The sequence below is a fragment of the Onychostruthus taczanowskii genome, unplaced genomic scaffold (assembly GCF_017590055.1).
Source record: "Onychostruthus taczanowskii isolate IOZ18803 unplaced genomic scaffold, ASM1759005v1 scaffold33, whole genome shotgun sequence".
NCBI classification, from domain to species: Eukaryota; Metazoa; Chordata; class Aves; order Passeriformes; family Passeridae; genus Onychostruthus; species Onychostruthus taczanowskii.
In genome coordinates, this window is record NW_024500683.1 from 7,802,885 (window position 1) to 7,815,359 (window position 12,475).

General features: G+C 39.1%; 1 protein-coding gene across 2 annotated transcripts in view; it reads left to right on the plus strand.

The window, feature by feature from the left end:
• Positions 1-1,518: 1,518 nt before the first annotated feature.
• HMGCLL1 (3-hydroxymethyl-3-methylglutaryl-CoA lyase like 1) overlaps positions 1,519-12,475 on the plus strand; it is a 69,078-nt gene continuing 58,121 nt past the window's right edge. The window contains exon 1 of one of the 2 annotated variants that reach the window (XM_041410626.1): positions 1,519-1,674. In XM_041410626.1, coding sequence (XP_041266560.1) covers positions 1,570-1,674 — 105 coding nt within the window. In that variant the 5' untranslated portion in view covers positions 1,519-1,569. The remainder of the gene's footprint in view (positions 1,675-12,475) is intronic. The other variant, XM_041410627.1, reaches the window with a different exon arrangement.

Genomic DNA, 12,475 nt, shown 5'->3' on the forward strand with positions numbered 1-12,475 from the left:
GAAAGATGATTAAAGGCCGTGTGAAATTTGACTTTGGAACTGGAGTAACTTGAGAGCAGGTGAGGTACACTTTATTCACAGACATACTCCTAACTTTCTTGTGATTGCAGTCATCCTTTTTCCAGCTGGCTATGAAATGTACAGAAAATTGAAAATGAAATTATTAATCTTAATAAAGTGACTTTCCCTTCACAAATACCTACCACATCATTGATAAACTTTCTCTTACTGTGAGACAAAAAAGGAAGGCATGATATTTTTGCCAGCTTCTCTATATTTCATCCCTAACTATACAGGTACCAAGACCTAGAGCCAGCATTTAAGAAAACCTTAGTGGAATTTTGAACTGTGAAAATAAAAGAATGTTGAATTCACAAATATTTTACTGGGAAAAGGCAGAAAAGATACTAACTGCATCAGATAGAAGTCAGTAAAAAAACTTCCTGGGCACTTTTCAGTGACCAGATTTGAAATTGCAGAGATGACCACCAGTAATAGTTTTAAATTTTTATACTGGATTTTAAATATCTTATTTCTGAAAAGCCATTATTATCCTTGAAAAAAACAAAAGCTTCCCAGCCAATCAATCAGCATCCAGTTTTGGTTTGGCTATGGAAATACAATTTTTAGATGCACAGAACAATAAGGATGAAATGCAAAACTGCACAAGAAAAATGGGGCTTTGAGAGCATCATATCTATCAGTGAACAACTGAAACAGAGACTTGGTGGTAAACCTGATAATCTTTTGCAGCAAATGATTGACGGAAAGGTTAATAAATTTAACAAAATATCCCTGATACCCCAGAAATCGAATGATCCAGAAACAAATTTTGCTTGAGAGGAGTTTGGAAAGTTGGTTGACACAATGAAGGTAAGGGAGCAGACAAAATATAACTTGCTGCTGTCGAAACCTAAACAGTATTACATTTGTAAAGCACTACGTTTTTGCTATCTAAATGGAAAGCAGAAATGCCAGTGTGTGCACGAAGCCTCGTGTCACCTGGCTGCCCGAGCGAGCACGATCTGGTTTATCTGGTATCGTTTGCAGAGCCCAGGGATGCCGAACAGGACACACAGGTTTGGTCTGGAAGCAGCCCTGTCCCTTCCCCTTGTTCCTCTCTTTCCCCCCTGCTGCCTAAAGCCCTGCCAGGTCAGGCTGGGCCCGGTGTCCCGCGGGCGTGCGGGGGCAGGGGCCGTGTGGGGCAGTTCGGCTGCTGTCCCCACGCTCGGCCCTCCCGGCTCTCCTCAGCAGTTTCTCCCGCACGCACGCCCCGCGATTGCAGGCTGCTGCGGCGCCGGCCGAACCCGCAGCGAGCCCGGCCACCCACTGCCGCGGCTCCTCGTCAGGGAAGGCCAGGGGGGCAGGAGGCGAGAAGGGGAAGAAGGCGAGGAGGAGCAGGAGGCCAGGGGGCAGGAAGCGAGGAGAGGCACGGGGCGAGCCCCGCGGCCGGCGGGCGTGAGGCGGCGGCCGCCGCAGCCGCGCGGGAGGGGACGCGGCGGCGCTCGCGCTCTCGCGCGCGGGCCGGGAGGCTGCGCCCACCCTGCGGCGGCGGCTGCGGGGCGAGCCATGGGCACGGTGCCGTCCGCGCTGAAGCACTGCCTCAGCTACCAGCACCTCCTCAAGGAGCAGCTGTGGATCGCGGAGCCGCCCGCGGCCGCGCACCCCGCGCAGGTACCGCCCGGCGCGGGTCAAGGGATGGGACGGGGCCGGCCCTACGGGGCGCGGCCGCCACCAGGGGGAGGACGGGGCGCCGCCGCCCCCTCGCCCCTCAGGCACGTCCCCCGCGCCGCTGCTGCCAATGCCCGCCGGCAGCGCCCGGCTCTCACCTCTCTCCCATCTCCCCTCTCCCGTCCTGCCTGGAGCAGCGGGGGAGGCCCTTACCTACCGCCCGCACCGCTGGGGTGTGTCTGGTCAGTGTTCCAGCACACGGCCGGTGTTACACCGTGTTCCAGGCAGTGCGAACACGGGTGGGTGGAGCTGGGGCAGCGGTGAGGCAGTGGCAAGCCCACTCAGCAGTGGTTCTCGCCACGCGTGGTCACTACCCGTGTGAAAATGCTAAAATAGCAGGGTAAGGCGCATTTGGGCGGCACTGCCCTTGCTCCCCGCAGCTGGCACTGCTGCCACGCGGGCGCGTTTGCTGTCGAGGGAAGGCTCTCTGCAGCCGTGGGGTGCGAGGCAGAGGGAGCCGGGCGCTGTCACGGACGGGTGAGCGGAGCTGGCTGCTCACCCTCCGGTCCGTGAGCTGTGAGCAGGCGTGGACAGTGGCTGCAGGCAGTGTAGGTTGGTTGAGGCGCCTGGGCAGGTGCCATATCAACAGCGCGGGCCATGACTGTCCTAAACGTGGCTTTGTAGGGGAAGAAGCGAAGTGAAGTTACCAGGATACCCTCTGAACAGTCATTCAGTCCAACTCCAGCGCCAGTAATCAGTAATGCTTCAAACCTTTAAAAATATAAGCCAAGCCTAGAACAAAATAGTTTAAACTGTACTTAAATGCATTTTTAATTTTCTTTTTTAAGAGCAGCTCTTGTTTGTTGCATCTTTCTGTTTTCAGATAGATGTTTGTTGCACCTTCTGTTATCATCTTCCATTTTTCTGCACTCTTTGGAAGTGAAATTTAATTCCTATATAGCAATGTGACTTCAGAGGTGGAGAGATGGTGAAAAATGTTCTGAGTAGTATGAAAACTGGCAGCATTTTAGTTTTGCTTCAGATGCTCTGAGCCTCATATCTCAAAAGATGCATATATGGAATACCCAAAGCAACATTGTTGTGAGCATAGGGCTTTGTAGGTAAGCCCCATACAACTTCCAGCTATCATATTTCCCTGGGAATAGTGTCTATCCAGCATTAAATTTTGGGGGGAAAAAAACCTTTTTCTTTTTTTTTTTTTTTTTTTTTTTGTAAGTGGAATTTTTTTAATGGTAAAGAAATAAAATAGAATTAATGAACTTCGATGTACTAGGCCTGAAGCAAAGCACTATAATTCTGTTCACGTGCCCTTGCTACATTTTGGTGTATCATTTCCTTTCAAAAGATCTGAACGTTTTTCAAAAAGTTTCCTTCAAAATACTTTGATATGCCATTTGATTGTGTCATTCTCTCTCCCCATATCAGATGAAGCATTTGAAGAGTCTTGCAACAGTGGTGGGTTTGCAGAGTGGGTTTGCAGTCAAACACAACCATTAACATCTCAGAAAAGAGTAGGTTAAAAGAAAAGTTTTCTTTATTGTGATGGATCATTTTACTTAATTTTTGCCATGCTCTTCTTTTATTTTCATCACCATTTTTCTTCGTCCAAGGATACAGAGGATGTCCACAAAGGTTTTCCTTATGTAGGAGTGCATTCCGTACCTATCGCATTCAAGAAAAAAAGTGTTTCTTGTTATGTGATCTATAACTACACTGGCTCAAGCAATGATTGTAAAAGGTTTGTTGGTCTTTTTGTTTTGGTTTTTTTTTATGACCAGCATATGCAAGATATGGCAGCACCACTGCAATGATATTTATGAGAGTACACTAAGAAATAAAATAGGAAAGAGGGTTTAGGTACAAGAAGTTTCCCAGAAATAGTGCTTTCATGGCTGATAAAAATAAAGAGTTTATCTACTTGCTAAAATATTTTCAGGAGTTCCTGAGGATTTTTCTTTAACCACCAAGTAAAATGGAAATGTTGCTGCCAGGGCTCTTATAAAAATAAAATCATTCTATTTTGTCTAAAGACCCCAAATATATAATAAATTGGTTATATACTGTGTTGACTAATTTGTAGTCCTGTCCAGGTTTAACCACTTGAAGCTCTACTGGAGGTGAAATAATGGGTTCTAAAGTGAGTAGTGGGCTATCTTAGTCTTTGTTTTCCCTTCTTTTTTCTGTTTCATTTAGCCAGCTATTTTTGTGGTATTTTTAGAACAATATTTGACTTTAAAAGATAGATTTGCTTGAGTAGTAAAGTTATTAAAAATGAGAGATGCAAAGTCATAGGTAATTTGGCTAGGTGGCTAAATAGACAGTAAATAGAATTTTCTGCTATGTATTTGTAGAAGTTACTAATACCTATTTCAGTCTTATTTAGACTAGTCTGTATTGCATCAAAAAAATTACTGAACACCTGACTGGTCAATGAGACACCACATTCCTGTTGCAGTGTGTTCATCTTTCTCCAGATTCTTAATTTCTTAACTGTTTGCTTCAGAACGCTTCCATAATGCTTCATACAAGGAATACAGTTCTGCTTCATTTCCTTAGCATTACCCCACTATATGTATATGGTTTTTATTACCAGGTCTGATTAACTTAATGTTAAAGGTCTGATTTATTTTTACTAAATAAGAGCTATAGTCACACAAGATTTTATTGAAGACATGTTTTTTTTTTTTTTGTTTTTTTTTTTTAACTGTAAAATGTGCTGGCATCTATGGAGAAAAGAGGTGGCTGTAGATACTGCAGTGTTGGTGGTACTTCTGCAGAGATCAAGGTCATTACTAGTGGTCACTCACAGGTGTCACCAGAGTGTGTTTGACCAGAGTGTGTAACTACTTCGTGGTCTGCTTTGTGAAATGCTCAGCCTGAGCAGCAGGGAAGGTGTTAATCTGCTGCTGGTGTCCTGGTTTAGCAGGAACCTTCTTGCTGGAAAAAAGATGATCTGAGCTGAGCAGCAGGGAAGGTGTTAATCCACACCAGCTGGTGTCCTGGTTTAGCAGGAACCTTCTTGCTGGAAAAAAGATGATCTGAGAGTAATTGACATTGGTCTTATACTGCAGACTTAATGTTATATTTTCATGTAGGCTAGAGCAGAATTTTGATGCATTAGGAATATGCTAAGAACACAGCAGGGAAGAGCTGGAGGGCTAAAGTGTAAAAGACTGGGATGAAATTCAAGGATACAGAATGATTAGATGCTTTGAGACCTATAACCCAAACTAGAAAGTTTGACTTTATTGTTAGAAGAGATAGAAGAAGAACCTTGGAATCCTCACAAATCATAGGATGACAATGAGCTGCCAGTATAGCTGTTAAAAAAAAAATCAAGTTAGGTCCTCAGACAGAGTAGATCAAGTATTTTCAGTCAAAGAGGGAGATGTTGATGACATTGCAAAGAAACTGTATCTGTTCCATTTTGGTTAGTCATGTTCAAGAAGTTGAATTCTGGCTGGGATAAGTTAGGTCTTGCACCACTGGAATTGGAGCATGATTTGGGAACATTGGTTGGGAAAACGGAGGTGAAATGTAAAATGACTTGGGTATGTTGGACCATATAATAAATATAAAGTAGAAATTTAAAAACAAATTACCCATTGGAAGAATTCTTTAGGAGCTTTTTAATCACAGTAATGAGGATATGATTTAGGTTTACTGAAAGGATTATATGATGTGTTTTCCATAGTAGTGAAAATTATTTGGTCCTTAAGAATTTTAATGATTATATAATAAGGAATAGAGGATAGATATGTAAATGTTTTAAAAGAGACAATTCAATGTCCAGTTTTTTTAGTTGCTTGGCTTACAGCACTTTGTTAAGGTCAGAGTGTCAACTTCAGCATGAGTATTCATCTGCTTTAAACCGGGGAATTCTACTCTGCAGTAGGGTAGTGGCAAAATACAACTAAATTATATGCATCTTTTTCTTAAACCATTGCATTTATGTACTACTAGCTAGGTGTACTAAGGGGTATAGTAAAATAAGAATATATAAGGAGTCATGGTTTGGTGAGGGCTACCTACACTTACAACAAATAAAGCAAAAATAAGACAAAAATAAGACTCTAGTCTCTTATTTTGCTGGATATAGTTGTGACTCTGGGAAGTGTAATCTGACTAAATACTGCTAATGTGTGCTCTGTTATGTTGTAGGATTTCTGTCACAGACTTAGGCTGTCATATGGAATGCAATATCCAGAATCATTAACAGTTGTTCAGGATATTACCATTGGAAAGTTTTATAACTGGTGGGGAACAGAAATGCCAGGTGCTAAATATATAAAATAATGAGCAAAAACTTGGGTCCTCTAATTTAGACAGCTAACTTCTGTTTCAGAGCCTTGATTCCAATGATTTATGTGCTACGTGCCTAAATATTCAGACTGAAAATGCACAGACTAAGATTCCCTCATCTCCTCACTGCATGACACTCTTGGATCAAGAGATGCACACAACTGACTTACTTTTTCACTTTTAATGTGCTAATTTAGATTTTGTAACAGATTGTCATGTTTTAAACATATGATAGAAACCTCTCAAATTTATTTTTAAAGTAACTCAAGAATAACAAGAAAACCCACAGTCCATGTGACAATTACATATGTCTTACTCACTTATGTTTGATTCTTGATTCAAATTACAGCATCAAAGATGAGGCATATGGTATTATGCAGTCTGGGAGGAGAGAGCAGATCTCTTTTATTTGAGTCTTTTAGGTACACCTCAGAGCAACTGATTTGAGACATACTGTATTTCATGTTCTTTTTATCTCCACATAATTATATATTCCAGGAATAAATTAACATTTGCAGGCTCTCATCAAATAACTATTTATTTTCTTAGTCTTTATAAGATTTAAAGCATACAAAGTTACTAAATAGAAATAATATATTTATATATTATACATTAATACAATTATTAAATATATATAATAAAATAAATAGAGTAATTATAATTTAAATTTTAAATTGGATTCATTTAAAATAGAGATTATCATTTAAATTTTAGCAATCTATTAAGTTTGTATCAGCGTGCTGGTTTTTTCTTGTCAGATTTGGAAATGAGAAATGATGTGATACACGCTGACACTGACGATAGTAAATAAAACACCCTCCCCCTGAATTGAACTGGAGTGCAATGCAGAGCTCTTTCTAAAATGTTCTTTGAAGTCAAGAGGAGTTTCCCCTTCAGAAGATCAAGTCACTACACTCATGCCAGCTTTTTCAGTCAGGTATTTTTATATGCTGCAGAGTAAGCTCTCAAGAGCATTGAAGAGAGTAAGTCTGAAAAGACTGAGTAGTTGGTTTGTTAAGGGTGCCAAAGGTGATAAAGTGTAGGTTTGACCTAAGCTGAGTCACTGACTTTCAGTTTTTTTATACCATTGGCCTGTAAGTACTGGACAGATAACAGGAGCTTTTTGGTTGATAGAGATCTATGCTATACTGGGATTATTAAGTGAATTTAAAAATTTATAATAAAGATGGAAATACTGTAAAGGATTTGCTTTGCAAATTTGGGAACTAAAAGAATGCACAGGAAGTTTTTGCTCAGACCCCATATCTGCTTTTTGCTGAGATCCCATTTATGACTTTTCCCACCTGCATCTCCTTCAAAGCCTAAATACGGGCACAGTGATGTTCATTTCCTCTCATGCCAGCTCAAGGAAGAGGATTGATTTAAGACACCCCACATATCGAATAATTATTTTAAAATTCATGCAGCTTGAGATAAGTCTTTTCTCGTTGCTTTGGCTGGGAGTGAAGATAAGTGAATTGCCAAAGATCACTCAGATCCCAGTTTAATTCCTACTGAAATAAGTTAGAATATCTTTTAATATGACTCTTACTTACTATTTGTAGATCTTCTGTCTTTTAGTTCAGGTAAGGAGATCTCACCTTAGAAGATTGCTGTACCATCTGGTCAGACATAGAAGTTTTCATAAAGCAAAACATGTACTGCTCCTAATTAATCAAATTTTCTGTTTTTTAACTTTCTCATATGCTGACTAATAAACAGCATTAACTGTTGTCACTATAGTGGCTTTTAGGTTGTTTTTTTTCCACTTAGAAGGAATGCTGAGTACCTGGAATGTGTAAGGGTGGAATGCTGAGTACCCAGGATGAAGTTACTTGTTTTCTCTACATTTTAATGATAGGACTATTTTTTGGCACTTCTGATGAAAAAGGGAGCTTCAACTCTTGCAGCACCTGTGTTGAAAGATTCACATGTTTATGGAAGCGTGTGTTTGAATTTCTGTTTATAGGTGAATAGCATGCAGTAAGAAACCGGTGCAGTGTAGGTGTAGTCCAGAGATAAAGCTGAGTTCTTGTCATTCTTCTTTCACTACATAGATATTTGAGGTGCTTAAACAAGGTGATGGTTCTCTGAAATTTTAGGAACTGAAGGCTATTGAGAATCTTTAATGTGTCAAATATGAAAGGTGTTATGTTTAAAGAAACTGTGGAGAGCTTCAGAAAAGTAATTATTTAGTACTTCAGGCTGTGTTGAATTCTCTTCTATTGTTTAGCTCTCTCATTCATTTAACAAAGGTATAAGATTTTCTGTAGCATCCTTCTTTTCCCCCAAATGTATATTTTAAAAGATAGATGAAGAGATGATGTTGTGTGGCATTGTGAACTTGCTGGGCAAAATGTTCCACCCTAAAAGTTTGCTGGTGCACATGATAATGCAGATGTGGACCTTGACATACAATGTTATGAAGTACTATGCACTCAGTAAGGCTCATCAATTAATTGATCCTCAGAAAATGCTAGAACAGAAAAATAATAATTTTATGTGTGGGAATAAAAGTAATGCAGAAATTTGTAGGAAAAGGTTCTCTCTGTCTATCTAATCCATCTATCTTCTGTCATTTAGGAAAACTCATTAGAATTCTGAGAGAAGTTGCTTTCTTGATTGATAAGAAATTTCTGAGATAAGAGCATGATCAAAATAGACTTTCATACTGTGCTAAACACCCGTAAAACAAATTCAGCATTTTTGCTTTTCAGAGAAAGGGAAATATTACTGCTGTGTTAATGTATGCTTATATAGCCCTTCTGGGGTAGAAATGTCACAAGGGTGCACACACTTTAAAATTAAGCAGTGCAGTAGAGATGAAGGGTTTTTTATATTTCATAATATGTTGATAGGGACATAATATGCAATGAATAATAAGAACTTTATTATATAAGGTATTATTAATCAGACACATTTTATTATCTGGTCTTTTAAGCTGTCACTTCAGAGGAAAACTGCTAAATGCATGGTTTACATTTCAGAAAATTATTTCCACGGACAGTTTTAAGGTTTGTGTTTCAAACTTAAGTTATTACAGTTAGAAGTAATCAGCTCATAGCTTTTTTCCCCCTAACTTTTATAACTTAACTGGTTTAAGTATCATGTCAGTGGTGAAGATTTTGATTAACATTTGGGAGAAAGGTCTAATATTGCAGAAGATGGGAAAGATACTGCACATGATAAGAAGGAAATTATATTTACTGTTGGAATGTTTTTATAGCCGATATTATTTTTAGATAATTCCCTTGTTAAATGGAAATTTATTTTACAGTTTGGTGTAAATGAATGAAAGTTACTCCAGTTGTGGCATTATATTTGAATTTATTTGGATTAAATATTCTTATGAGAGTCATTCTCAGCAGTTCTTGTGACAAAAACACAGATTTATTATATGCAGAAACTGCTAAAAGGTGCACTGGTGAAAAAACTGTGCTGGGTAGACATTTCTTCTTTGTTTGAATGGGTTTTTTTTTGTCCACAGATGTTAGCTGTTTTGTATGGGAATAAAGGTGTTAGTTTATGAGTTTCTTGGAAAAAGAAGTTTAAAGGCTTTGAATGGATAAGATGTGTGGACTGAAGCGCCAGAGGACATTGCCGGAATGTTAGGTGAAACCCATAGGGAAATAATTCAACAGCAGCATCTGGAAAGGAACTGTATGTGGCTTTAGGGCTTACTTTTAATGCAAGTAGTTAAGATGAGATTAAATATAGGTGTTAGTATGTGAGAAATGGAGGAACAAGGTAAGTGATGAAGGTATATCATGTGGAACACTGGGATTAGGGAAAAGATTTAACAGAATCTGCAGCTGATCACAGCTGAATTTTTAAAACCCTGGAAACATAATTTGAATTGAACTATATACTAGCTTCAGAGAAAGTAAAGCAGTGTACATGAATATTTTATTGGGGAAACAGAAGACAGGGTATAGGCCAGTTCAGTGGCCTTGGCACATCACTTTTGCCCAAATGGGATGAGTGAAGATGGTGGAAAGTTAAGCTATTAAGCCAGCTGGCTGTTGGCTATGCAGAGAGGAATCAACTGGTGATTGAGAATTTTCTCTTGTCTCCTTCCCATTTTTTGATATCCATTACTTGATTCAATTTCCTGAGCACTCTTGTCTGGTGCCGTGTGAGATGCCCTGAGGTAGCTGAGATGGTTTATAGGATTGGCAGGTATTGAACAGGATTTACTGCAGACTCGTGCCTTCTGGCTCAGTGGCTAGAGGTCAAGTCAGATGCATCCCAAATGCACAAGGGTGCCTGCACTTAGCCACCTGACGTGTGCCCCTACCGTTTGCTGTGTTGTTGGATAAGCTTTTGGCCATTGCTGACAGTGCTGAGAAGTGCCTTCATTCAGTTGGCCATGTTTCATTCTTGGCACCATGTAAGATGCCCTATAATATCCTCCTTTATCTCCAGCTTCCAAAAAGCCCAGGCTCTGTGTCCTGCATGCTGTGTTGAGAGAACCTTAAGACATTTTATGTGAATATATACATTGACTGCGCAGGGATACCTAGGACACCTGTAGACATAACTGTGTAGATAGTTAAGGATTTTTAAAGTCCAGTTGAGTCCTATCATTAAGAACACTTCAGGACATTTTGAGCCTAATGAGTGGTCTGCCTGCATTGCCATTTAGTCCATAACTAGTATTATCTATTGTCAGTCACTGGAAAAATCCCTCAGTTAAGTTTATGTGTCACAGTAAAATGAAAGTACAGCTAACATTAGTACTATTAGATATTTTTTCCCTTTTTTTTTTGTCCTTACTTAATACTGGTCTTATTACTAATTCTACAGCTACATAAATTTGTTTCTCATCAGTTGAGCACTTAATTATTTAGAATCTGGAGGCTTAAAAAAAACCACACAAAATTCTTAAATGTGCAAAGTCTAGAAGTGAAAGCAATGAAATTTGGGAAATATCATCAGTCATTTTTTCCATGAAAACCCTTAATCTTCTCAAAGAGTCTGAAGTGATATATTCCCAATTTGATTTTGTCTTTGTCATAGTTCCTCCAGTACCAATATATTGTCTTCTACTTGTTCCACTTCAATGTTTTCATGTTTCCATGATATATTTTTTGTATTTCATATAAAGAAATTTTTTAACGCCCCTAATTATTTTCAGCTAAATAGGAAGAAAACTATATTCTTTAAAAATGCTCACATTTGACTAATAGTGAAAATTTAAGATTTTTAAAACATTATGAATGGCGTAGTGCTAAAGTTATAATTTCCTTACCATTATTGGGAAATTATTCTGGTAATCCTTTGCAGATGTTATTTTTCTAAAGAACTTTACCAATCTCAGATTCTCCTGAAGGATGATTTGCCAACAGTGAGGAAATAAAAAGCCATTAAAATACTGTCATGTCATTTTGTACCTTTTGGAAAGAGAGCTATGGAAAACAGTGGTGGGCCACCTGCACTTAAGTTCATGATTTACTTGATCTTTTGGGCCCAGCCTTTGGACACAGAAGATGATTTTGATTGCAATTGTAATGGAGAATAGTTGATTTACTTTCAGCTTTTAATTTTAATTAATAAAGATCTATGCATAACTCACTTTTATTGACAATGAGTTATTTAGAGAGACTTACCTGATAGGGTGGGTGGGCAGTATATTCATTTTCCCCCCACTGATATCCCCAAGTATTTTAAAGAGCAAATTACTTGCACATGTTGGATTTGTAATGATGATCATGCCTCTGCTTTTTCAATGTGTGTGGAAAAACACCACTCTTTCTCCCTTCTAGAATTCTGTTTTTAGTCTTGCCTGTAAAACACCGTACACACCATAATACTATTACCATAAATAATAGTAAAGGAAAGTGTGGGAGGTTTTGGCTCCAGTGTCATCAGTATGCTGTTGATCTCTGTTCTCTGTATCCTTTTCATCCAGCCCAGATGGCAGAGTATAATTGCTTTTCCAGGCTTTGACCAAGATAGGGATATGGATGAAAGTGAGTTGGCTGTAAATCAGTTTGGTCAATGGAGAAATGCTGCTTGTTAGCCAAGGGAAGCATTTAGGGAAATAGAAAAAGGTAATGTATACACCATGTCCTGAAAATACATTTTTAATTTTTCCTGAAATGACTGGCTGTGTTGGCCTCCTGTTAATAATAGAGGTCTCTAGTACCATTTATTATTGATTTCATTGTAACACAAGTCTAACTGTGGTTGTCTATGCCTCTGCTACCACCAGATGCTACTAATAGATTCCTTGATCATTATTTTTCAAATTATCAAAAATTGTCTGTGACTAGAGCACATCTATGTGACTTTATGTTGCATGACCTGTTGGCTGTAATTTGGGTATTCAGATCTCTGCTATTCCACGTACTCTGCATTTCTTGAAAACAGCATAAAATGTTTTTTAGAAGGTGTCAAGTCATCAGTGATAATTCAGAAAGTTCAGTGTCATGCAGGAGACCATTATTTGACAAATGTGGTCTGTCATTTTTGTTGTCAG